This window comes from Nerophis lumbriciformis, linkage group LG32 (genome assembly GCF_033978685.3).
Source record: "Nerophis lumbriciformis linkage group LG32, RoL_Nlum_v2.1, whole genome shotgun sequence".
In the NCBI taxonomy this organism is placed as follows: Eukaryota; Metazoa; Chordata; class Actinopteri; order Syngnathiformes; family Syngnathidae; genus Nerophis; species Nerophis lumbriciformis.
The window spans coordinates 4312454-4339791 of NC_084579.2; the positions used below are offsets into that span (position 1 = coordinate 4312454).

Here is a 27338-nt window from a genome sequence, read left to right on the forward strand (position 1 = left end):
ATCACGTGACCAGCGGCACTTCCTCAAACTTGAGGCAGCGCGTGGTCTTCTGCGTTTTCTTCATTTGGCTCGTGAGTCCGAAGGTTCGACGATGTTCGGTACCGTGAGTGTCGTCCTGCTCGCGGTGCTGCTTACCGGCTGCTGCGTCGACGGCTCCGGGCCCAGCAACATCCTCCTCATCGTCACGGACGACCAGGACCTCCAGCTGGGGGGCATGGTGAGACACTTTTTCTTCAACTTCCGGTCTGTACTTTGTGTACTTTTTGTTCCGACTCTTGACTTTGTGTTCAGTAATAATTCATAACGTCTACTTTTTGTTCCAAAGCGAGACAATTCACTCTTGACTTTGTGTTCAGTAATAATTCATAACGTCTACTTTTTGTTCCAAAGCGAGACAATTCACTGTTGACGTTGTGTTGAGTAATGATTCAAAATAACAACAACCTCTATCCACTTCCGGTCTACGCGATGCCGCCAACTTTGTTAGGATTCCAAACATGTCCTCATTTAATTGGGAATTACTGTTGTTTTAATTGTTATTGGCTACCACCAATGTAACCGAGGGTTTATATATGTCGCTTATACTGTATAAAACTACAAAATAACAAACACGGAGGCTCCGGTTTTACACGAGGACCACTTTATTTCGTTTGTTTTCAAAACTCCCGTCACCACTTCCGCTCTTAGCGCCTTCAAAATAAGAGCTCAAGGCAGATTGATTGAGACTTTTATTAGTAAATTGCAAAGTACAATACATATTCCGTACAATTGACCACTAAATGGTAACACCCGAATAAGTTTTTCAACTTGTTTAAGTCGGGGTCCACTTAAATTGATTCATGATACAGATACAGGTAAAAGCCAGTAAATTAGAATATTTTGAAAAACTTGATTTATTTCAGTAATTGCATTCAAAAGGTGTAACTTGTACATTATATTTATTCATTGCACACAGACTGATGCATTCAAATGTTTATTTCATTTAATTTTGATGATTTGAAGTGGCAACAAATGAAAATCCAAAATTCCGTGTGTCACAAAATTAGAATATTACTTAAGGCTAATACAAAAAAGGGATTTTTAGAAATGTTGGCCAACTGAAAAGTATGAAAATGAAGTGCTCTAAAACTTGCTGGTAGACGGCTGCGTTGACCCTGGATCTCAGGAAACAGAGTGGACCGACACCAGCAGATGACATGGCACCCCAAACCATCACTGATGGTGGAAACTTTACACTAGACTTCAGGCAACGTGGATCCTGTGCCTCTCCTGTCTTCCTCCAGACTATGGGACCTCGATTTCCAAAGGAAATGCAAAATTTGCATTGTTGGGTGATGGTTTGGGGTGCCATGTCATCTGCTGGTGTCGGTCCACTCTGTTTCCTGAGATCCAGGGTCAACGCAGCCGTCTACCAGCAAGTTTTAGAGCACTTCATGCTTCCTGCTGCTGACCTGCTCTATGGAGATGGAGATTTCAAGTTCCAACAGGACTTGGCGCCTGCACACAGCGCAAAATCTACCCGTGCCTGGTTTACGGACCATGGTATTTCTGTTCTAAATTGGCCCGCCAACTCCCCTGACCTTAGCCCCATAGAAAATCTGTGGGGTATTGTGAAAAGGAAGATGCAGAATGCCAGACCCAAAAACGCAGAAGAGTTGAAGGCCACTATCAGAGCAACCTGGGCTCTCATAACACCTGAGCAGTGCCAGAAACTCATCGACTCCATGCCACGCCGCATTAACGCAGTAATTGAGGCAAAAGGAGCTCCAACCAAGTATTGAGTATTGTACATGCTCATATTTTTCATTTTCATACTTTTCAGTTGGCCAACATTTCTAAAAATCCCTTTTTTGTATTAGCCTTACACAATATTCTAATTTTGTGACACACGGAATTTTGGATTTTCATTTGTTGCCACTTCAAATCATCAAAATTAAATGAAATAAACATTTGAATGCATCAGTCTGTGTGCAATGAATAAATATAATGTACAAGTTACACCTTTTGAATGCAATTACTGAAATAAATCAAGTTTTTCAAAATATTCTAATTTACTGGCTTTTACCTGTATATACTATCATCAGAGGTGGGTAGTAACGCGCTACATTTACTCCGTTACATCTACTTGAGTAACTTTTGGGATAAATTGTACTTCTAAGAGTAGTTTTAATGCAACATACTTTTACTTTTACTTAAGTATATTTATAGAGAAGGAACGCTACTTTTACTCCGCTACTTTTATCTACATTCAGCTCGCTACTAATTTTTATCGATCTGTTAATGCACGCTTTGTTTGTTTTGGTCTGTCAGACAGACCTTCAAAGTGCCTGCCTTACTGGTGACGTTTCACTTCGTTCCACCAATCAGATGCAGTCACTGGTGACGTTGGACCAATCAAACAGAGCCAGGGGTCACATGACCTGACTTAAACAAGTTGAAAAACTTATTCGGGTGTTACTATTTAGTGGTCATTTGTACGGAATATGTACTGTCCTGTGCAATCTACTAATAAAAGTTCCAATCAATCAAAAGTGTTAAGGAAAAAAGACCCATTTTTATTCCAACCGTACATCCCGTCAAAAGCCTAAAGACTGACTGCACAGTTCCTGTCTTCACAATAAAAGTGCCGCTCCATCGCGCCTGCGCTTTCAAAATAAGAGTCTCCGAAAGCCAGCGCAAACAAGCTAGCAAGCTACGGAGTTTGCCGCCAATGTATTTCTTGTAAAGTGTATAAAAACGAATATGGAAGCTGGACAAATAAGATGCCAAAAACCAACCACTTTCATGTGGTATTAGACAGAAAGGAGGAACTTTTTTTCTCCTCTATTTGAAAACGTGGACGTTATCAGCACTACTGTCTGATTACAATCAATGCAAGTCATCAGAATCAGGTAATACACCAACTTATATTCTTGTCTTCATGAAAGAAAGGAATCTATAGGTGTTAAACATGCATGTATATTCATTAAAACACCTTTAACATGCAAACAAAAACGGCTAAATAAATATAAATGATATACTGTATATATCAATGTATATATATATATATATATATATATATATATATATATATATATATATATATATATATATATATGATATGATGTGTGTGTATGTTACTCATCAGTTACTCAGTACTTGAGTAGTTTTTTCACAACATACTTTTTACTTTTACTCAAGTAAATATTTGGGTGACTACTCCTTACTTTTACTTGAGTAATAAATCTCTAAAGTAACAGTACTCTTACTTGAGTACAATTTCTGGCTACTCTACCCACCTCTGCTAAATGGTAACACCCGAATAAGTTTTTCAACTTGTTTAAGTCAGGGTCCACTTAAATTGATTCATGATACAGATATATACTATCATCATAATACAGTCATCACACAAGATAATCATCAGAGTATAAACATTGAATTATTTACAATCCGGGGTGTGGGATGTGGAGGGTTTGGTTGATATCATCACTTCAGTCATCAACAATTGCATCATCAGAGAAATGGACATTGAAACAGTGTAGGTCTGACTTGGTAGGATATGTACAGCAAGTAGTGGACATAGAGAGAGAGATCAGAAAGCATAAAAACAAGTATCTACATTTGATTATTTACATTTGATTATTTACAATCCGGGGGGGAGGGTGTTAGTTTAGGGTTGAAGTTGCCTGGAGGTGTTCTTTTAGTGCGGTTTTGAAGGAGGATAGAGATGCCTGTTGGGAGTGCATTCCATATTGATGTGGCATAGATACCGCTTATAAGAGGAACTTAACATCACAAAGAGGCAAGCCCATAAAAATAGCTTACATAAATGTTTCCTCAATCATATCACACGACTTTGACACGAACAAGCATGTTCACAAATCAGTCTTGAGCGAAATCATTAATTTACTTTAAAGTAATTCAGCATTTTAATGCCGACACTTTGGAAGCTAGCTTGCCTTTTAAAGGTGAGGTTTATGAGTCGGATCACAAGGAACCGTTCCTTTCGGCTTGTTATTATATTATCTTTTTAGAATTGACTTGTTTTTACCACGCAAACAATTGTTAGCCAGCAGACACAACATTGAGAACTTGTTGAAATAGGTCCTGACCATGAGGAACTCAAACCTAACGTTGAAACAACATGCTTTTTGACGACATTTAATCATACCTGCCAACTACTCCGGTTTTCCCGTAATTAGTACGGTTTTCATCAACCTATTCCGGGTTACGGTTGCAGTGATTAAAAATACGGTTTTTCATTAGTTAAATTTTTTTTTTTTTTTTTTAAGTTTTATTCACGAAATCGCGTAACAACAATGACAATCGACACTGCTTCCCGTAACTTCCTATCGAGCCATTCCGAATGCCATGCGCGAGGCTATTTATAGCACCGCTGCCAAGCACGAGGCACCAGTTGCCATTGTTTCCAAACGAGCGAACGATCATGGAATCAGCCGGAGAAAAATCGCATACGAGTCTTAAACCGAAAAGAAAACTGCAGTCATTCCGTGAAGAATATTCAAAAGCCTATCCGGGAATAATTATCCGTTCCAAAAAGGGTGAAAACTACGCGAATTGCACCTTGTGCAGACAAGATTTTTCGATCGGACACGGAGGAATTAGCGATGTAAAAGACCACGTTGGGACAAAAAAACACAAGTCTAATGCCGTTGGACCACGTTGGGACAAAAAAACACAAGTCTAATGCCGTTGCTAGCGATACAAGTGGAAAACTTTCAACGTTTTTCGTCGCCCAAACAGATTCTTTGGATGTGATAAATGCCGAAGTTTTATTTACGGAGGCAATAATTGAGCAAACAAAAAGGTAATGACACCAATGTTATCTATTGGAATTGTTTAGTACTGTTATACTGTTAAAAGTGTTTATACTATTTATGCTTTCAAGTCCAAGTTGAAGAAATCTTGTTAAATGTTGACAGCATAACTACCAAAATACAGAAGTATGTCCTTAATATTTTTGCAGTGCTATTTCTGTTGAAAAGTTCAAATGATTACATTAGAGATGTGATGTGCCACTTTTCAAGTGTCTGATGGCTTAAATTAATTTTCATTAATTTTTCATATTTGGAAGGCTTACAAAAAAACTACATTTGAATTGTAATTCCATAATAATAATAATAAGGGACGGCGTGGCGCAGTGGAAGAATGGCTGTGCGCGACCCGAGGGTCCCTGGTTCAATCCCCACCTAGTACCAACCTCGTCATGTCCGTTGTGTCCTGAGCAAGACACTTCACCCTTGCTCCTGATGGGTGCTGGTTAGCGCCTTGCATGGCAGCTCCCTCCATCAGTGTGTGAATGTGTGTGTGAATGGGTAAATGTGGAAGTAGTGTCAAAGCGCTTTGAGTACCTTGAAGGTAGAAAAGCGCTATACAAGTACAACCCATTTATCATTTATTTATTTAATTGTGATAGAAATGTGAATTTTAGGCACAGAATATTTTTTACAATTGAACAAGGCAGTAGATTATACAAGCTTGGACAGAAAGTTAATAATGACACCAATTTTTTTTTAATGGAATTGTTTAGTACTGTTTTACCATTTGTTTACTGTAAAAAGTGTTTATACTGTTTATACTTTCAATTAACAAATTGAAGTCTTGTGAAAGGTTGACAGGATAACTGGCATTAACTGTCAAAATAATTTCAAACTATTGAAGTTAGCTTACAGAATAAACATGTCAATCAACCCATATGATTTTTGCTGTAATATTTTTGTTTTGAAAAGTCACTGTGACTGATAGAAAAGTGATGGTTTTAGCAACATTTTAACCTGTCTGAATGCTAATAATCATTTTGCGTCGGGGGGCGAAGGAACCCCCCACCAGGACTTTGTCCTGGACGTACCGGGGCCTGCGTCCCTGGACCCTGGCTACTAGGTTTTTCTGATTTCAAAAGTTGGTAGGTATGTTTAATCAATGTTGGGTTCTGACGTTGATTCGACCGTTGAAATATGGTCATTTTCCAACCAATATTCTACAACACAAATACGACGTTGAAGCAAAATTCTTTTTGACAACGTTTATCCAATGTCAGGTTGTGACGTTGATTTGACCGTTGAAATTTGGTCATTTTTTCAACCAGTATTTTACAACGCTGAAACAACGTGCTTTTTGACGACGTTTATTCAATGTCAGGTTCTGACGTTGATTTGACCGTTGAAATTGGGCCATCTCCCAAACAACAACGTTGGACATCAACGTTGTCTCAATTTACAAATGCAACGTTGTTTCAAAGTCAGTTTTAAAGGACATGTACGTATAATCAACGTTGTATCCACGTCTTGTGTCTGCTGGGTATAAGATATGAGTTGGACCAGAATAATTCAACCCATTATGGACACTATTGGTAGGAATTATTCTGACACAATAATAAGAGGAAACTAAATATTAGTTAAAGTTAACTATGTTAAAATTTTTTAATAAAATATAAAAAAAAAGGGGGGGGGGGTTCAAAAGGTTTATATTTCTTCCCATTACCCTTTTGAGATATGTTTAATTTTAATTAAATTTTCTTTTTTTGTGAAATAATAATATTGCCATTGAGCACACGACTGTTCTCTAAAGATTATGTATGTATATTATGTACTACATATAGAATATAGCAGTGTTTTTCAACCTTTTTTGAGCCAAGGCGCATTTTTTTCATTGAAAAAATGTGGAGGCACACCACCAGTAGAAATCATTAAAAAATTAAACTCTGTAGACAATAAAAAGTCATTGTCACAATTGTTGGATATGACTTTAAAGCATAACTCTTGTCTCAAAGTAGGTGTACTGTCACCACCTGTCACATCACGCCCTGACTTATTTGGACTTTTTTGCTGTTTTCCCGTGCGTAGTGTTTTAGTTCTTGTCTTGCGCTCCTATTTTGGTGGCTTTTCCTGTATTGTCGGTATTTTCCTGTAGCAGTTTCATGTCTTCCTTTGAGCCATATTCCCCGCATCTACTTTGTTTTAGCAATCAAGAATATTCCAGTTGTTTTTATCCTTCTTTGTGGGGACATTGTTGATTGTCATGTCATGTTCGGATGTACATTGTGGACGTCATCTCTGCTCCACATGCTGTAAGTTTTTGCGGTCGTCCAGCATTCTGTTTTTGTTTACTTTGTAGCCAGTTCAGTTTTAGCTTCATTCTGCATAGCCATCCCTAAGCTTTAATGCCTTTTCTTAGGGGCACTCACCTTTTGTTTATTTTTGGTTTAAGCATTAGATACCTTTTTACCTGCACACTGCCTCCCGCTGTCGTCTGCATATTATGATCACGACAAACCATCGTCGTCTCACACGACGTGTTTCCGACATCTACAAAGCAATTAGCTACCGGCTGCCACCTACTGATATGGAAGAGTATTACACGGTTACTCTGCCGAGCTCTAGACAGCACCGACACTCAACAACACATTATTTTCGGATTATAATTACTGGTTTGGAAAAAAATATTTTTAACCCAAATAGGTGGAACTACATAATGTCCCACGGCACACCAGACTGTATCTCACGGCACACTAGTTGGAAAAACACTGGGATATAGAACTGACTATGACATTCTCAATAAACAATTCAATTTAATTTGGCATGTTTTCATTGTAAACATTTAATGAGGTGCCAATATGCACTGACAATGAGGTGACATTTTGTAAAACAAAATAAAAAATTGTGCAGTACATAAAGATATACCAATAACAGATAGGAATAATGTCTGTATGTATATAAATTATAATAGGAATTAAAGCTGCAAGCAGCATTGGTCGGGCCCGCGTATTTGGCAGGTGCTAGTCCTAAGTGTCCCAATACTTTTGTCTACTTTTAGTCTGAAGTGTCCCAAGACTTTTGTCTAGTGTACCTACCTTGTCTGCATTGTGTGGGCATGTTGGTGCTTCCTGCTTTTGAGCAGCCATCTTAAAAAAACAGCAGCGCAGCAGCATCAGCGCAGCGGGTCTTTGAAGGGTCATAAAATCAAAACCGGAGCAGGTATTAAAAAGCTGTTCTATACTTTTATACACAAGGGTTCAATCTCTCTCCTGTGTTAGTTTGAAGCCTAAACGACAAACGCGCTCAGAGGAGATAGATTTAGAAGGAAGGTGACCGGTTTTTACAAAAATGTTGTTTTGAAGGGGGAATAGCAAACTTCCTGTTGATTTTTGCTGGGGAATGTAGGTCTAAGTGAGACCTACATTGAGGTTTTTGTTTCATGTCTCTCCGACCTTCCCAGTGGGAGTTACAGGCAGTTTTGTCATTTTTTTCTTCCGAGGAGCAGTTTTTTCTCCGTTTTATTAAAAAATTGCTCTAGAGCGCAATTTTTAAATTTGGGGTTCGGTTTTTTATTAGATCGCAATTTCTGCTAGTCCTGATGTGTGTGTTCAGTTCGGTGAGTTTTGAAGCATGTTAAGGGGGTCAAATTACAGCTCAAAGAGGCAAAAGTGACTGTTTTTAGTAAATTTTTGTCTTGAAGGGGGAATTGCCAACTTCCTGTTGATTTTTGCCCTACATAGAGGTTTTTGTTTCATGTCTCTACAACATACAATATGGTGAGTTTTGAAGCATGTTAAGTGGGTCAAATTAGTGCTCAAAGAGGCGGCGGAATAATAATAAAACCTTAGAAAAACAATAGGTCCTTATGTCCCATTGTAAAAGGACTCCCGTTGGGATTCCTTTTACAATGGGCCATGCGGGCCCTAATTATAACTAGGTAATTGTAATGCCCTACTTGGTGTGTTTACACCTGAACTACTTTGCAAACCCACAGCAGAACAATTGACTACAAATGCTGCTCTCTTTAAAATCCAACTCATTTTCTTGTCGATTCAGGTACATTTTACTCAAATGGTTTGCAACTTGAGCCGCTCAAAAGACTCGACTCGTTTGTGAACTTCCCAGCTCTGATTTTTTGTTGTTGACAAGGACGCACTCTCACTTCCTGTTTTGCCTTCCTCAGACACCAATGAAGAAGACAAGGTCGCTGATCGGGGAGGCGGGAGCGACCTTTGTCAACTCGGTGAGTAATCTGGGATCCTTCTGGCTTCTGCATAATTTTTTTTTTTTTTAAATCCTTGTTTTTTCTCACTTCCCGTCGGCGTCTAGTTCACGGCGACGCCGCTGTGCTGTCCGAGCCGGAGTAGCATCCTGACGGGCCGCTACCCCCACAACCATCGGGTGAGGAACAACTCGCTGGCCGGGAACTGCTCCAGCGCTCTGTGGCAGAGCGGTGCCGAGGCGGACGCCTTCCCCGTCTACCTCAACAAGCTACAGTACCAGACCTTCTTTGCTGGGAAGTACCTCAACCAGGTCTGGACCTCATTCACTCTGGTTCCTTACAACATGGGCTGAGTCTTACATTAAGGAGGATAATATGTGCTAAACTGTGTACCCCGCCTTCCGCCCGATTGTAGCTGAGATAGGCTCCAGCGACTCCGAATGGATTAATCGGTAGAAAATGGATGGATGGATATGTGCTAAACTTGTGTTAATGTGGCAAAGCAAATGTGTGTAATATAAGATCAAATATTCTGTGTTTATATAATATATAAACACAGAAAGAAATGCAATACAAAATTAAAGCTGCAAGCAGCGTTGGTCGGGCCCGCGTATTTGGCAGGTGCTAGTCCTAAGTGTCCCAATACTTTTGTCCAGTTTTAGTCCCAAGTGTCCCAATACTTTTGTCAAGTTGTAGTCCTAAGTGTCCCAATACTTTTGTCAAGTTGTAGTCCCAAGTGTCCCAATACTTTTGTCCAGTTTTCGGCCTAAGTGTCCCAATACTTTTGTCCGGTGGTAGTCATAAGTGTCCCAATACTTTTGTCTAGTGTACCTACCTTGTCTGCATTGTGTGGGCACGCTGGTGCTTCCTGCTTTTAAGCAGCCATCTTAAAAAAACAGCAGCGCAGCAGCATCAGCGCAGCGGGTCTTTGAAGGGTCATAAAATCAAAACCGGAGCAGGTATTAAAACGCTGTTCTGTTATTTTATACACAAGGGTTTAATCTCTCTCCTGTGTTAGTTTGAAGCCGAAACGACAAACGCGCTCAGAGGAGATAGATTTTGAAGAAAGGTGACCGTTTTTTCCAAAAAATTTTGTTTTGAAGGGGGAATAGCAAACTTCCTGTTGATTTTTGCTGGGGGTTGTCAATGTATGAAATGTAGGCCTAAGTGAGACCTACATAGAGGTTTTTGTTTCATGTCTCTCCGACCTTCCCAGTGGGAGTTACAGGCAGTTTTGTCAGTTTTTTCATCCGAGGAGCAGTTTTTTGTGCGTTTTATTAAAAAATTGCGCTAGAGCACAATTTTGAGATTTGGGGTTAGGTTTTTTTATTAGATCACAATTTTTGCCAGTCCTGATGTGTGTGTTCAGTTTGGTGAGTTTTGAAGCATGTTAAGGGGGTCAAATTACAGCTCAAAGAGGCAAAAGTGACTGTTTTTAGTACTTTTTTGTCTTGAAGGGGGAATTGCCAACTTCCTGTTGATTTTAGCCCGAGAATGTACCATTATGAAATGTAGGTCTAAGTCAGACCTACATAGAGGTTTTTGTTTCATGTCTCTCCGACCTTCCTAGTGGGAGTTACAGGCAGTCTATTTTTTTTCCCTAGGGGGCGCTAGAGCGCAATTTTGAGTTTTGTGGTTCGTTTTTTTTTTTTAAAAAGGCAATTTTCGCAGGTCCTGATGTGTGGGTCAAATATGGTGAGTTTTGAAGCATGTTAAGTGGGTCAAATTACAGTTTAATGTGGCGGCGGAAGAATAAAGAATAAAGAATAAAACCTTACAAATTCAATAGGTTCTTATGTCCCATTGCATAAGGACTCCCTGTGGGAGTCCTTATGCAATGGGCCATGCGGGCCCTAATAATCACAACATTTAGACGAGACTTAAATGCATTTTATTGTCACTAGAGTCACCACGTCGCTCTTCAAATATTAGTCTTCAGATTAGTTTTTTTTATTAAAGCCTATTCTAGGTATCGTTGGCCTAAGTTAAAGGGGAACATTATCACCAGACCTATGTAAGCGTCAATATATACCTTGATGTTGCAGAAAAAAAGACCATATATTTTTTAAACCGATTTCCGAACTCTAAATGGGGTGAATTTTGGCAAATTAAACGCCTTTCTATTATTCGCTCTCGGAGCGATGACGTCACATCGGGAAGCAATCCGCCATTTTCTCACTTTCGTCGGTGTGTTGTCGGAGGGTGTAACAACACGAACAGGATTCAAGTTGCACTAGTGACCCAAAGATGTGAAAGTGGCAAGAAATTGGACGAAATTTGTTCAAAATACGGAATTTGTTCAAAATACGAAATTTGTTCAAAATACGAGGCTGTGGGGAAAGCCGACGAAATGGCCAGTCGTTTGTTCCGCACACTTTACCGACGAAAGCTATGCTACGACAGAGATGGCAAGAATGTGTGGATATCCTGCGACACTCAAAGCAGATGCTGACATCAACTCCAAAACTGGACAGATCAGCTTTCAGGAAAAGAGAGCGGATGAGGGTATGTCTACAGAATATATTAATTGATGAAAACTTTATTCATTACTCGCGGTTTTACGTAAATGATTATACATAAACTGTGTTTACCAGTAATTTAGCTTAAAAACATTTATTTTTTTCAATCATTCGAGTACATTCGGGTAGTCTTGTGTAATGCAGTATTTTGTGTCTATTTAGGTATGGTTAACCTGAGTGCTGAAATCGTGGAAAAATATATGTTCTTAGCGCGCCTGAAATGGGCTGTCTGCACTCTCAAAGTGCATGTTGTTGCCAAATGTATTTCATATGCTGTAAACCTAGTTCATAGTTGTTAGTTTCCTTTAATGCCAAACAAACACATACCAATCGTTGGTTAGAAGGCGATCGCCGAATTCGTCCTCGCTTTCTCCCGTGTCGCTGGCTGTCGTGTCGTTTTCGTCGGTTTCGCTTGCATACGGTTCAAACCGATATGGCTCAATAGCTTCAGTTTCTTCTTCAATTTGGTTTTCGCTACCTGCCTCCACACTACAACCATCCGTTTCAATACATGCGTAATCTGTTGAATCGCTTAAGCCGCTGAAATCCGAGTCTGAATCCGAGCTAATGTCGCTATAGCTTGCTGTTCTATCCGCCATGTTTGTTTGTGTTGGCTTCACTATGTGACGTCACAGGAAAATGGACGAGTGTTTATAACGATGGTTAAAATCAGGCACTTTGAAGCTTTTTTTAGGGATATTGCATGATAGGTAACATTTTGAAAAAAACTTTGAAAAATAAAATAAGCCACTGGGAACTGATTTTTAATGGTTTTAACAATTCTGAAATTGTGATAATGTTCCCCTTTAAGCACAAAATTGGCTGAAAGAATTAAAAATATAAATACTACAGTAGTATTGGCCACTAGATGCTAAAATTGTTGCCCTTCTCACGTGCTTTTGTCCATAAACCTTGTTTTACCAGCCCCACTTTTCGGTGTACGACCTTTTAGGTTGTGCCAAATTTGCCTTTGTGTGCCAACCACGTTTCTGCGTAAGTACGCTTCATCCGTTCATTTTGTGCTTGCTCGTATAAAAGAGTTTGAGGACGCCGGCTTCGTACCACAGCAAGTCTTTTTTGCACTTATCCGAAAAAAAGATGCCAAAGCTGACTTATTTCACAGCGGAGAAGAGGACTGTAAATACATCACAACATTTAGACAAGACTCGAATGCATTTTATTGTCACTGCAGTCACCACGTCGCTCTTCAAATATTAGTGTTCAGATTAGGTTTTTTTTATTAAAGCGTATTATATGTATTGTTGGCCTAAGTTAAGCACAAAATTGGCTGAAATAATTGAAAATATCAATACTACAGTAGCATACCTGCCAACTACTCCGGTTTTCCCGTAATTAGTACGGTTTTCATCAACCTATCCGGGTTACGGTTGCAGTGATAAAAAATACGGTTTTTCATTAATTAAAAATATTTTTTTTTTCTTTAAGTTTTATTCACGAAATCGCGTAACAACGACAATCGACACTGCTTCCCGTAACTTCCTATCGTGCCATTCCGAATGCCGTGCGCGAGGCTATTTATAGCACCGCTGCCAAGCACGAGGCACCAGTTGCCATTGTTGTTGAGCGAACGATCATGGAATCAGCCGGAGAAAAATCGCAAACGAGTCTTAAACCGAAAAGAATATTCAAAAATAATTATCCGTTCCAAAAAGGGTGAAAACTACGCGAATTGCACCTTGTGCAGACAAGATTTTTCGATCGGACACGGAGGAATTAGCGATGTAAAAGACCACGTTGGGACAAAAAAACACAAGTCTAATGCCGTTGCTAGCGATACAAGTGGAAAACTTTCAACGTTTTTCGTCGCCCAAACAGATTCTTTGGATACATTTGGATTTTAGCCACAAAAAGGTAATGACACCAATGTTATCTATTGGAATTGTTTAGTACTGTTATACTGTTAAAAGTGTTTATACTATTTATGCTTTCAAGTCCAAGTTGAAGAAATCTTGTTAAATGTTGACAGCATAACTACCAAAATACAGAAGTATGTCCTTAATATTTTTGCAGTGCTATTTCTGTTGAAAAGTTCAAATGATTACATTAGAGATGTGATGTGCCACTTTTCAAGTGTCTGATGGCTTCAATTAATTTTCATTCATTTTTCATATTTTGAATTCTTTTGAAAGGCTTACAAAAAAACTACATTTGAATTGTAATTCCATGCTATTGACAGGACTATTAATTTAAATGAAGTTAGCTTACCATGTTTACAGTATGATAATTGTGATAGAAATGTGAATTTTAGGCACATAATATTTTTTACAATTGAACAAGGCAGTAGATTATACAAGCTTGGACAGAAAGTTAATAATGACACCAATTTTTTTTTTTAATGGAATTGTTTAGTACTGTTTTACCATTTGTTTACTGTAAAAAGTGTTTATACTGTTTATACTTTCAATTAACAAATTGAAGTCTTGTGAAAGGTTGACAGGATAACTGGCATTAACTGTCAAAATAATTTCAAACTATTGAAGTTAGCTTACAGAATAAACATGTCAATCAACCCATATGATTTTTGCTGTAATATTTTTGTTTTGAAAAGTCACTGTGACTGATAGAAAAGTGATGGTTTTAGCAACATTATAACCTGTCTGAATGCTAATAATCATTTTGCGTCGGGGGGGCGAAGCCTGAACCCCCCACCAGGACTTTGTCCTGGACCTACCGGGGCCTGCAACCCCTGGACCCTGGCTACTAGGTTTTTCTGATTTCAAAAGTTGGCAGGTATGCAGTAGTATCGGCCACTAGATGAGACCTAACTAATCAGAGCGCGCTGTTCAGTATCGTGGCCTCTGATTGGCTCAGCATCAGGAAGCATTACTATATTGCAGCGGTTCTGAAACTTTTTTTTCCGCCCAAAGAGCCACCTCAGAAAAAACTTGTCTCTCCAAGTACCACCATAACGAGCAACATTAAAATACAGTAGCATAGTAGGCCTAAGTATTCATTAAAAAACAAGGCAGAGGTTTTTTTTATTTTAACAAGTATATTTAATATTTTTGGCCACAGTTTGAAGAGTAACACTTTGTTTTAATATAGGAAAATAACCACAGTTTTGGAATCTCTGCTATATTGGATGAAAAGGGTGTACCGTATTTTTCGGAGTATAAGTCGCACCGGAGTATAAGTCGCACCTGCCGAAAATGCATAATAAAGAAGGAAAAAAACATATATAAATCGCACTATGAAAAAAAACTGCAACTTATAGTCCGAAAAATACGGTAAATGTGGGACAGGGATGTTAAAAATGTATTTAATAGGTCGTGAACAGCTTTTTCATGTTCTAGCTGTGAAAAATTTGACTTCTGATTCCTACTCGGCGTACATCCGTGAACCAGCGACAAACGAGGGGTGACTGTGTAAAGCTCCTTTCTCAGTGCAAACACGCTTGTAGACTATTCACAACTTGGATCAAACGTCAAAATGAATTACAAAATGTATTAGAATTGTAAGAAATAGTCCAAGAAGGATACAAGTATCAAGGAATGAAGGTTTTATGTACAGTCTGGGTCTTATTGCACATCATAAAAGTATGGAAGGTACTAGTGCTTTTATTTTGAAGCCGCCTTCAAAGTAGTTTGGCCCCGCCCCTTTTATTATGTAACCAGGAATTCCTGTAGATGTACATGCATACTTAGACTGTGTGTCAAATGGAACACATCTAAATATAAACTGTAAATACTTAACTGTTATTGTACACTTACTGTATTGACCTTGTTTTGTTTACTACTTTTTGATTGCTACGCTTTGAGTCGCCATTTTTGATAGTTAGCCCCTCCCCTCATGTTTTGATAGTATTATGTCTCATTTTTGCACACCCATCATATTTTTTAAGTAAATACTTAACTGTTATTGTACACTTACTGTGGACAATATTGACCTTGTTTTGTTTACTACTTTTTGACTGCTACGCTTTGAGTCGCCATTTTTGATAGTTAGCCCCTCCACTCATGTTTTGATAGTATTATGCCTCATTATTGCACACATCATTTTTTTTTTTAAGTACAGCATCCGGTTACTGATGGTGTAGTGCAGTGGTTTCCAAAGTGCAACCCGGGGGCCATTTGCAGCCGGCAGCAGTGTAAACGGAAAAAAGTTATATAATGAATGAAAACGCATATATATATATATATATATATATATATATATATATATATATATATATATATATATATATATGAAAAAGGAAAAAATGTTAACTTCTACTATAGGGATGTCCCGATCCAGGTTTTTGCACTTCCGATCCGATACCGATACTGGCCTATCCGAGCATGTATTAAAGTTATTTAGCCTACTTAGTTGTCAGAATCATGTTGAAAAGGGTTTTAGTACTCTTGATAACAACTAGCCAGCTGAATTAGGGGACTTTGAATAATACCCAATGGTTGGTAACAAGAAACTGACCTGTTCATTCAAGGATAAACACAAAATAGACAAAGCTATACATGACAAACAGAAATGGCATCATTGAAACTAGGGCTGGGCGATATGGCCTTTTTTTAATATTGCGATATTTTAAGGCCATATTGCGATACACGATATATATCTCGATATTTTGCCTTAGCCTTGAATGAACACTTGATGCGTATAATCACAGCAGTATGATGATTCTATGTGTTTTGATTGATTGATTGAGACTTTTATTAGTAGGTTGCACAGTGAAGTACATATTTCGTACAATTGACCACTAAATGGAAACACCCGAATAAGTTTTTCAACTTGTTTAAGTCGGGGTCCACTTAAATTGATTCATGATACAGATATATACTATCAGATATATACTATCATCATAATACAGTCATCACACAAGATAATCACATTGAATTATTTACATTATTTATAATCCAGGGTGTGGAGGGGGGCGCCGGATGTAAGTGTCAAAAAGACAGCCAAAAGAGTTTAATATGAGAATAAATCTAAAGTTAAAATATAGGGTAGAAATGCACCCATTTGCAGGAAATGTAGTCTTGATTTTCAAAATGTTCTTTCAAGACTTGCATGTCTACATTAAAACAGTCTTCTTCATACTGCATTAATATATGCTACTTTTAAACTTTCATGCAGAGAAGGAAATCACAACTAAAAAAATCACTAATTTTCTCATACGGTGTTGATGTGGAAATGTTTGCCTCGGCATTTTGATGGTGTGGACGTGTGGCACCGAATGGAGATAAGCGTCTCGACAGACGTTACAATATTTGAACAATGATGACGAAAACTGTTTTCTCTGTCGTGTCCGTGTGTCAAAAATTGTTATGCGCTTATTTTTTAATTTGATTTTGTGCGTGGCATATAATTGCTATGCGCAGAGGACGCTTGAGCAGTGCGTAATTGCACAGGCGCGCACCTTTTAGAGGGAACGTTGGTCACACGGCTGCGCTAGCATCACAGCTAACGTTAGCCATGCTGCTACCTCTCTGCTGGGAGAGGGCGTATGACGTGACAGTATGTGACGTATGACGTGACAGTATGTGACGTATGACGTGACAGTATGTGACGTGTGTAAGAAGGTGCGCTTGCTGTCTGTGAGAGGGAGACACAGAACAGAGAGTGAGAAGAGTCTGTCGTGTAATGCCAGCAGCTAAAAGCAACTGTGTGATAATCCACAGACCTGTGGATGTGTTGAAGGTGTGCTGGAAAATGCGGAACGGAAATTAGGGAGCAGCAGAAAAGTGGAATGTATTATTTAAATCGGTGCGTTGGAAAACACGGACCGGAGTTTTTTTTAAAAACTGGATCTGGATCGGCATTTTCCCATGCCTTGCCGATACGCATTTTTCGGCAAATATCGGCGGCCGATCCGATCCAAATATCGGATCGGGACATCCCTATTCTACTACACAGATTTCACTTAAATTGGGTATTTTTTGGAACGTAACCCCAGCGTTAATGGAGAGAACACTGTATTGTATTGGTTTTGAAATGAAAAAATATGAAAATGGCCCCGCGTGCTTTAGTTTTTCAGTGTGCGGCCCTCAGTGCAAACAGTTTGGACACCCCGGGTGTTGTACTTTTTACTTTACTCCTCAGTGTGAACACACTTAGTACTCATAAGACTAAGTGTAAGTAAGCAAGAATGCCAAATGAGACCTAACACTGACACGTGACATACAAAGGACCCCTGGTGGACGTTCAGTCACATTGCAGCCGTACTTTCTTCTGTCAACAGTACGGCAAGAAGGAAGCGGGCGGTGTCGGCCATGTTCCCCCGGGCTGGGACCAGTGGCACGCACTGGTAAGGTTTGCACACACACACCCCTACACACTTGCACACACACTTAAATTGGCTGACGTCATTGCTCCTGAGTGCTCTTTTTTTTTTTTTTTTTTTTTGCCACAGGTGGGGAACTCGCGTTACTACAACTACACGCTCTCCAACAACGGAAAAGAGGAAAAGCATGGTGACGATTATAACCTCGACTACCTCACCGACCTCATTGTAAGCACACACACACACACACACAGACTTACAGTAGAGGTTTACGATGGGAAAGGTCGGAACCAGCAAGGGAATGAAATGTGTGGTTAGTCAGCTGACTGGTTAATCATCAACACGAGGGGCCTGGAAGTTGACATCCTTTACTGACATCCCTCTGACGCCTCTCTCGCCAGGCCAACAGGTCACTGAACTTCCTGGATAACAAGAGCCCGCTGCGGCCCTTCTTCCTCATGTTGGCGCCGCCGGCTCCCCACTCCCCCTGGACCGCCGCGCCGCAGTACCAGAAGCACTTTGAGGACATCAAAGCCCCCCGAGATGGAAGCTTCGACAAAGCCGCAAAGGTGAGTCGTACGTTTTGTTTTTTTGCAATCGTCGCGGCCTAAAATGATCCAATTTGCAGCTTTTTAAAGAATGTTGCGATGTTTTGAGGCTCTTTTTTTTTTCAATAACATTGAATCTAAGGGTGTAACGGTACCGTATTTTCCGCACCATAAGGCGCCCTGGGTTATAAGCCGCGCCTTCAATGAACGGCATATTTCAAAACTTTGTCCACCTATAAGCCGCCCCGTGTTGTAAGCCGCATCTAACTGCGCTAAAGGAATGTCAAAAAAACAGTCAGATAGGTCAGTCAAACTTTAATAATATATTAAAAACCAGCGTTCTAACAACTCTGTTCACTCCCAAAATGTACGCAAATGTGCAATCACAAACATACGTATATCAACATGGACAGAGCTGCGTGAAAAAAGCCACCCGGCCTCTTCGCGTAAACTTAAACTTACCTTAACCACTCGCTCATCTTTTCTTCATCCATCCCTTCGAGTTAGCTTTTATGATGACGCCGGCTGGAAAGGTCTCTTTTGGCAAGGTCTTCCTTTTGAATATCACCATGGGTGGAAGTTTCATTAGCATGGCAAGCTAGAACCACAGTGAAGGATGACTTCTCATTCCCTGTGGTGCGAATATTCACCGTACGTGCTCCCGTTGTATCCACAGTGCGGTTCACAGGAATATCAGTTGCTGTGAAATAGTAATCCGTGTGCGGATGGAGAGATTGCGTCTTTTCATGAACCGGATACCTGTCGCTTAGTAGGAGCCATTTTGTGGTCTTTACAGATGTAAACACACAAAGGAAATGAAACGTACGGTGATATCCGCGCGCTTTTTCTTCTTCTACGGGGGCGGGTGGTTGCTTACAGTAGAAGAAGAAGCGCTTCCTGTTCTATGGGGGCGGGTGCTTACCTTGGCGGTTGCTTGCGTAGAAGAAGAAGCGCTTCCTGTTCTACCGGGAAAAAAGATGGCGGCTGTTTACCGAAGTTGCGAGACCGAAACTTTATGAAAATGAATCTTAATATTTATCCATATATAAAGCGCACCGGGTTAAAAGCCGCACTGTCAGCTTTTGAGTAAATTTGTGGTTTTTAGGTGCGGCTAATAGTGCGGAAAATACGGTACGTGTAGTTGTACTGAACCGTTTCGGCACGGGGGTTTCGGTTCGGAACGGAGGTGTACTGAACAAGTTTCCACACGGACATATTAAGTAGCATAACACACGTTGTGTAAACAATGCACACCGAGGCACAACACACAGCATGCTAGCAACGACCGGGCTACGACAACATGCAAAAGCCAGAGCTGGAAGACCCTCCTGCCTCGTTAAGATCTCATGTTTGGGAACATTTCGGCTTCGCGGTGCGATACAACAATGGAGGACGAGAGCGGTTTGCCGACATTGTTCAGCAGCAGTAGGCAGAGGTGGGTAGAGTAGCCAGAAATTGGACTCAAGTAAGAGTACTGTTACTTTAGAGATTTATTACTCAAGTAAAAGTAAGGAGTAGTCACCCAAATATTTACTTGAGTAAAAGTAAAAAGTATGTTGTGAAAAAACTACTCAAGTACTGAGTAACTGATGAGTAACATACACACACATATCATATATATATATATATATATATATATATATATATATATATATACAGTATATAATTTATATTTATTTATTTTGCCGTTTTTGTTTACATGTTAAAGGTGTTTTAATGAATATACATGCATATTTAACACATATAGATTCCTTTCTTTCATGAAGACAAGAATATAAGTTGGTGTATTACCTGATTCTGATGACTTGCATTGATTGTAATCAGACAGTAGTGCTGATATCGTCCACGTTTTCAAATGGAGGAGAAAAAAAGTTCCTCCTTTCTGTCTAATACCACATGAAAGTGGTTGGTTTTTGGCATCTTATTTGTCCAGCTTCCATATTCGTTTTTATACACTTTACAAGAAATACATTGGCGGCAAACTCCGTAGCTTGCTAGCTTGTTGCGCTGGCTTTCGGAGACTCTTGTTTTGAAAGCGCAGGCGCGATGGAGCGGCACTTTTATTGTGAAGACAGGAACTGTGCAGTCAGTCTTTAGGCTTTTGACGGGATGTACGGTTGAAATAAAAAAGGGTCTTTTTTCCTTCACACTTTTGATTGATTGATTGAAACTTTTATTAGTAGATTGCACAGTACAGTATATATTCCGTACAATTGACCACTAAATGGTAACACCCCAATAAGTTTTTCCACTTGTTTAAGTCAGTTCATGTGACCGCCTGGCTCTGTTTGATTGGTCCAACGTCACCAGTGACTGCATCTGATTGGTGGAACGGAGTGAACGTCACCAGTGACTGTATTTGTTGAAACGCAGGCACTATGAAGGTCTGTCTGACAGACCAAAACAAACAAAGCGTGCATTAACAGATCGATAAAAATTAGTAGCGAGTAGCGAGCTGAATGTAGATAAAAGTAGCGTTTCTTCTCTATAAATATACTCAAGTAAAAGTATGTTGCATTAAAACTACTCTTAGAAGTACAATTGATCCCAAAAGTTACTCAAGTAGATGTAACGGAGTAAATGTAGCGTGTTACTACCCACCTCTGGCAGTAGGGTATGCTTCTGGCAACACGTCAAACATGCTAACCCATTTGAAGTGACACCACCCCCAAGTGAACATCGCTTCAACGAAGAGAAAGACGTACAAACACAGCTCACCACCGCATTCAAGCAGCCTCTCCTCGGCGAGTCAGGCAGGGCTAAAGCAATAACAAATGTTTTTATAGCAGCAGATTTAAGACCATATTACATTAAAAACTAGATTTTGAGCGCACCTGGGCACGATTGCGGCGTCGCTCCCGGCGCGCCCCGCCTCGCCTCACCGCTTGCTCGCCGGCCCCGCCTCTCCACAGCGTTAAACACTGAACAGGCACGCCAAACGCGCCTCTCAGAGCGAAACGGTGCTTTAGTTTATGAATTTACAACGCAGATACAAATGACACATTCATGATTTTGTGTAATGATGACAACGTATACTCACGCGGACGATTGACTAGTTGATGGTGATGGCAAGAACGCTGTCGGGTGTTTTCTTTTCAAATGTTCTTTCATAGCCGTTGTGCTGCTATGATAGGCCATTTCCGCTCGACACAGTGTGCATTAGAGATGCGCGGTTTGCGGGCACAACCGCGGAGTCCGCGGATCGGGCGGATGAAATTTAAAAAAATTTGATTTTATCCGCGGGTCGGGTCGGGCGGTTGAAATAAAAAAAAAAAAAGATTTTAAATAGATTCAGGCGGGTGGCAGTTAAACCAATTCGGAAATATATATACATAGTTAAATGTTGTTACCCACATACGAAAAACGAGCAGGCACCTGCAGCATATGCCACAACAGAAGAAGAAAAAAAAAAAGAGATGGACACTTTTACGGAGCGAAGAAGGGACGCCTCGCCGGGGTCCGGGACCGAGGCCCCTTCCCCCGAGAGGGTCTCACCGGGAGCCGTAGCTGAGGCGATCCGCGAGAAGGGCCCGACGCACGTCCAGGGTCACCACCGCGCCCACCGCACCGACACCCCGCCTCGTCCGCCTTCGCCGCGGCCGGCGTCACGCGCAGCAGGTAAGCAGCTTACCTGCCCGCCACCCCCGTGGCCGGGGGCTCGTAACAGGGTTCACTCCGCGCGCTCCGCCCGCGCAGCTTACCTGCCCGCCACCCCTGTTGCCGGGGGCGCGTAACAGGGGTCACTCTGCGCGCAGTGCGCTCACGAAAGGGGTGGGGCTCACCCTGGTTGATATAGATAGCAGGACGGTGGCCATGGAAGTCGGAACCCGCTAAGGAGTGTGTAACAACCCACCTGCCGAATCAACTAGCCCTGAAAATGGATGGCGCTGGAGCGTCGGGCCCATACCCGGCCGTCGATGGCAGCGAGACGCGCTTGGAGGTGCGCTCAGCGCGGCTCCCATATGATTGCGCACTGGTGTGCGTCTGGGTCGTGACAGCGTGGCACTCGAATGTCTGTGCTGCATTGGATCAGTCTCCTTTCTTTAACAGGCAAAAGCTTTATAACCTCACTAATGCCTTGCATCGTCTATATTAGATATATAACAACGGGCGGGTGCGGGCGGATGCGGTTCTGATTAAATGTTAGATCGGGTGGATGGCGGATGGTTGACGACTTTCTGATGCGGTTGCGGATGAAATAATTGCCTATCCGCGCATCTCTAGTGTGCATACAACAACATTATTAGGCCGTTTATTGAAATACTCCCACACTTTTGATGACTTTTGGCGTGCTTTTTTTCCCTCGCTCGCACCGCTCGCATCGTCTGCTTTGCGCTCCGCCATGACGGTAGTGTGACGTAAATATGCGACGCGTGGACGCACAAAAACGGCGTCAACGTATTTACGTAACCGATGACGTCGACGCGTCGTTTCAGCCTTAGACTAAATTGGCTTTGTGTGTGTGTGTTGTTGTTTTTTTTTTCAGGACAAGCACTGGCTGCTCCGCCAGCCCGTCAATCCCATGCCCAACACCTCGCTCACCTTCCTGGATGACGCGTACAGGAAGAGGTGTGTCACTCCCCGCTACTGGCGAGGGCGCCATCACTGACCCCTGTGTGTGTGTGTGTGTGTGTGTGTGTGTGTGTGTGTGTGTGTGTGTATCAGGTGGCGGACGCTGCTGTCGGTGGACGACATGGTGGAGAAGCTGCTGAAGAAGCTGGAGGCCACCAAGGATCTGAACGACACTTACGTCTTCTTCACGTCCGACAACGGCTACCACACAGGTCAGAGGCCGCCTCCTGTCGCCGTGACGACCGTGACCAGCTCACGCCGGATCCTTCTGTCTCGGTGACAGGTCAGTTCTCGCTGCCCATCGACAAGCGTCAGCTGTACGAGTTTGACATCCGGACGCCGCTGCTCGTCCGCGGCCCCGGCGTCAAGCCCAACCAGACGCTGAAGGTCCGGAACGTTCCCCTGACGGTCCAACCCGCAACGTCCTCAATCTTCCCGCTCCTTCACAGGCTCCCGTGCTGAACATCGACCTGGCCCCCACCATCCTGGACATCGCCGGCGTCAACGTGTCCGCCGTCAACGTGGACGGCCAGTCCTTCCTCTCGCTCATGGTCGGTCCTGATGATGTCATCGTCCTAAAACGCCTCTTGACGCGTCTTCTGTTGTCAGGCGCCGTCGCTGAGGAACGGCTCGGCGCGGCCCTTCTTCCTGGTGGAGCACACGGGGGAGGGGCTAACCAGCGGGGTCCCCGCCTGCCCCAAACTGGGCCCCGGCTTGTCGGTGAGTCCACCGCCAGGATCAATCAATCAGTGGGTTGATGAATGTTGTCGCCGTCAGCATTGTTTCCCCGACTGCGTGTGCGAGGACGCCGTCAACAACACGTACGCCTGCGTGCGAACGCTCGACGGCCGCGACGACCTTCAGTACTGCGAGTTTGCAGACAGCGAGGTAACAAGCGTTTTATTTTTGCGCCCAACGTTGGAAGAGAAACAGGAAGTGACGCCGCCCCTTTGTGCCCTCAGTCCTTTGTGGAGGTGTACAACTTGACCTCTGACCCCCACCAGCTGGAGAACGTGGTCAAGAAGGTGGACCCCAGCGTGCTGCAGACCATGAACCAGCGGCTCATCAAGCTCCAGTCCTGTCAGGGCGCCGGCTGTCGCTCCGTCACGTAGACGCCAGCTTCCTGTCCCTTCTGTTGTCATGACAACGTGCACAAACCTGCCATTTTGTTTGCACTAACAGATCTTTTAAAAAAAAAAGAAAAAAAGACATGAAGCTCGAGGGACGTACATCTAAAAGTCCACTCTTCACGGTGAGTCCGATTCTTCCCACTCCGCTTTTATTCTGAAAATGTTGTATGTGACGATGTGAAACATTTGATTTTACTCCTCAGGTTAAGCTCCACATTTAGCTCCGCCTCCTCACTTTTACTGATCATGTTGATTTTGTTGTTCAGACACTTAAAAAAAAAAAGAAAAAAAAAAAAAAAAAATCCTACCTATTTCAAGATTTTTTATGTTCATATTTTTTTTTTCCTGTAATTTTGCAGCCTTTTTGCACTGCTGAGGTGTTGACTGTGAACATTTAAACTGTGATCAAAGCAATCCAAGGGAATATAAATCCTCATGTTTACGTTTTGTCTTCGTCTTACCATACCATACCCATACCTGCCAACTTTTGAAATCAGAAAAACCTAGTAGCCAGGGTCCAGGGGCCGCAGGCCCCGGTAGGTCCAGGACAAAGTCCTGGTGGGGGGTTCAGGCTTCGCCCCCCGACGCAAAATGATTATTAGCATTCAGACAGGTTAAAATGTTGCTAAAACCATCACTTTTCTATCAGTCACAGTGACTTTTCAAAACAAAAATATTACAGCAAAAATCATATGGGTTGATTGACATGTTTATTCTGTAAGCTAACTTCAATAGTTTGAAATTATTTTGACAGTTAATGCCAGTTATCCTGTCAACCTTTCACAAGACTTCAATTTGTTAATTGAAAGTATAAACACTTTTTACAGTAAACAAATGGTAAAACAGTACTAAACAATTCCATAAAAAAAAAAAATTGGTGTCATTATTAACTTTCTGTCCAAGCTTGTATAATCTACTGCCTTGTTCAATTGTAAAAAATATTCTGTGCCTAAAATTCACATTTCTATCACAATTATCATACTGTAAACATGGTAAGCTAACTTCATTAAAATTAATAGTCCTGTCAATAGCATGGAATTACAATTCAAATGTAGTTTTTTTGTAAGCCTTTCAAAAGAATTCAAAATATGAAAAATTAATGACAATTAATTTAAGCCATCAGACACTTGAAAAGTGGCACATCACATCTCTAATGTAATCATTTGAACTTTTCAACAGAAATAGCACTGCAAAAATATTAAGGACATACTTCTGTATTTTGGTAGTTATGCTGTCAACATTTAACAAGATTTCTTCAACTTGGACTTGAAAGCATAAATAGTATAAACACTTTTAACAGTATAACAGTACTAAACAATTCCAATAGATAACATTGGTGTCATTACCTTTTTGTGGCTAAAATCCGAAAAACGTTGAAAGTTTTCCACTTGTATCGCTAGCAACGGCATTAGACTTGTTTTTTTTGTCCCAACGTGGTCTTTTACATCGCTAATTCCTCCGTGTCCGATCGAAAAATCTTGTCTGCACAAGGTGCAATTCGCGTAGTTTTCACCCTTTTTGGAACGGATAATTATTCCCGGATAGGCTTTTGAATATTCTTCACGGAATGACTGCAGTTTTCTTTTCGGTTTAAGACTCGTATGCGATTTTTCTCCGGCTGATTTCATGATCGTTCGCTCGTTTGGAAACAATGGCAACAGGTGCCTCGTGCTTGGCAGCGGTGCTATAAATAGCCTCGCGCATGACATTCGGAATGGCTCGATAGGAAGTTACGGGAAGCAGGTCGAATGTCATTGTTGTTACGCGATTTCGTGAATAAAACTTTTAAAAAAATATTCTTTTTTAATTAATGAAAAACCGTATTTTTTATCACTGCAACCGTAACCCGGAATAGGTTGATGAAAACCGTACTAATTACGGGAAAACCGGAGTAGTTGGCAGGTATGCATACCATACCATACCAACTTTATTTATAAAGCCCTTTAAAAACAAGCACAGTTGAAAAACAAAGGGCTGTACACCACAAAGAAATAGAGGCAAAGGACAGACTAAAAAATAACATTTAAAACAGAAATAAAAATACACAATTTAAAAAGCAAATATAAATTAAAGCTGCAAGCAGCATTGGTCGGGCCCGCGTATTTGGCAGGTGCTAGTCCTAACTGTCCCAATACTTTTGTCCAGTGATAGTCATAAGTGTCCCAATACTTTTGTCTACTTTTAGTCTGAAGTGTCCCAAGACTTTTGTCTAGTGTACCTACCTTGTCTGCATTGTGTGGGCACGTTGGTGCTTCCTGCTTTTAAGCAGCCATCTTAAAAAAACAGCAGCGCAGCAGCATCAGCGCAGCGGGTCTTTGAAGGGTCATAAAATCAAAACCGGAGCAGTTAGGAAAAAAGCGCTTCTGTCGTTGTAATCACAAGGGTTCAATCTCTCTCCTGTGTTAGTTTGAAGGCGAAACGACAAACGCGCTCAGAGGAGTTCGTTTTTGAAGGAAGGTGACCGGTTTTTACAAAAAAATTGTTTTGAAGGGGGAATAGCAAACTTCCTGTTGATTTTTGCTGGGGGTTGTCAATCTATGAAATGTAGGTCTACGGAGAGGTTTTTGTTTCATGTCTCTCCGACCTTCCCAGTGGGAGTTACAGGCAGTTTTGTCATTTTTTTCTTCCGAGGAGCAGTTTTTTTCTCCGTTTTATTCAAAAATTGCTGTAGAGCGCAATTTTTAAATTTGGGGTTAGGTTTTTTTATTAGATCGCAATTTTTTGCCAGTCCTGATGTGTGCGTTCAGTTTGGTGAGTTTTGAAGCGTGTTAAGGGGGTCAAATTACAGCTCAAAGAGGCAAAAGTGACTGTTTTTAGTACTTTTTTGTCTTGAAGGGGGAATTGCCAACTTCCTGTTGATTTTAGCCCGACAATGTACTATTATGAAATGTAGGTCTAAGTCAGACCTACATAGAGGTTTTTGTTTCATGTCTCTCCGACCTTCCTAGTGGGAGTTACAGGCAGTCTAGTTTTTTTTTTTCCTAGGGGGCGCTAGAGCGCAATTTTGAGTTTTGTGGTTCGGTTTTTTTTTTTTAAAAAGGCAATTTTCGCAGGTCCTGATGTGTGGGTCAAATATGGTGAGTTTTGAAGCATGTTAAGTGGGTCAAATTACAGTTTAATGTGGCGGCGGAAGAATAAAGAATAAAACCTTACAAATACAATAGGTCCTTATGTCCCATTGCATAAGGACTCGAAGGGAGTCCTTTTGCAATGGGCCATGCGGGCCCTAATTACCCTAAGAACAGTTTGTTAGATAAAAACAGTTTAAAAGTTGAAAACAGTTCAAAGTCTCATGCTGGGTTAAAAGCCAGTGAATAAAAATGGGTTTTAAGAAGGGTCTTGAAAATAGCCAAAG

At 41.2% G+C, this 27338-nt stretch overlaps 1 protein-coding gene across 2 annotated transcripts; it reads left to right on the plus strand.

The window, feature by feature from the left end:
• On the plus strand, positions 1-24425 carry gnsb (glucosamine (N-acetyl)-6-sulfatase (Sanfilippo disease IIID), b). Of its 2 annotated transcripts, XR_009811434.1 has the most exons (14): positions 1-217; positions 8938-8997; positions 9084-9287; positions 17692-17757; positions 17863-17961; positions 18135-18302; positions 22768-22850; positions 22947-23065; positions 23137-23240; positions 23303-23404; positions 23463-23573; positions 23631-23741; positions 23816-24105; positions 24187-24425. XR_009811434.1 is itself a non-coding variant. In XM_061927201.1 (13 exons), exons 1-13 carry the CDS (start codon positions 92-94, stop codon positions 23963-23965), a joined length of 1503 nt encoding a protein of 500 aa, XP_061783185.1. In that variant the 5' UTR covers positions 1-91; the 3' UTR covers positions 23966-24425. The 2 variants fall into 2 exon arrangements, 1 of the variants encoding a protein (XP_061783185.1); XM_061927201.1 differs by having other exon boundaries at positions 23816-24425.
• Positions 24426-27338: the final 2913 nt, after the last annotated feature.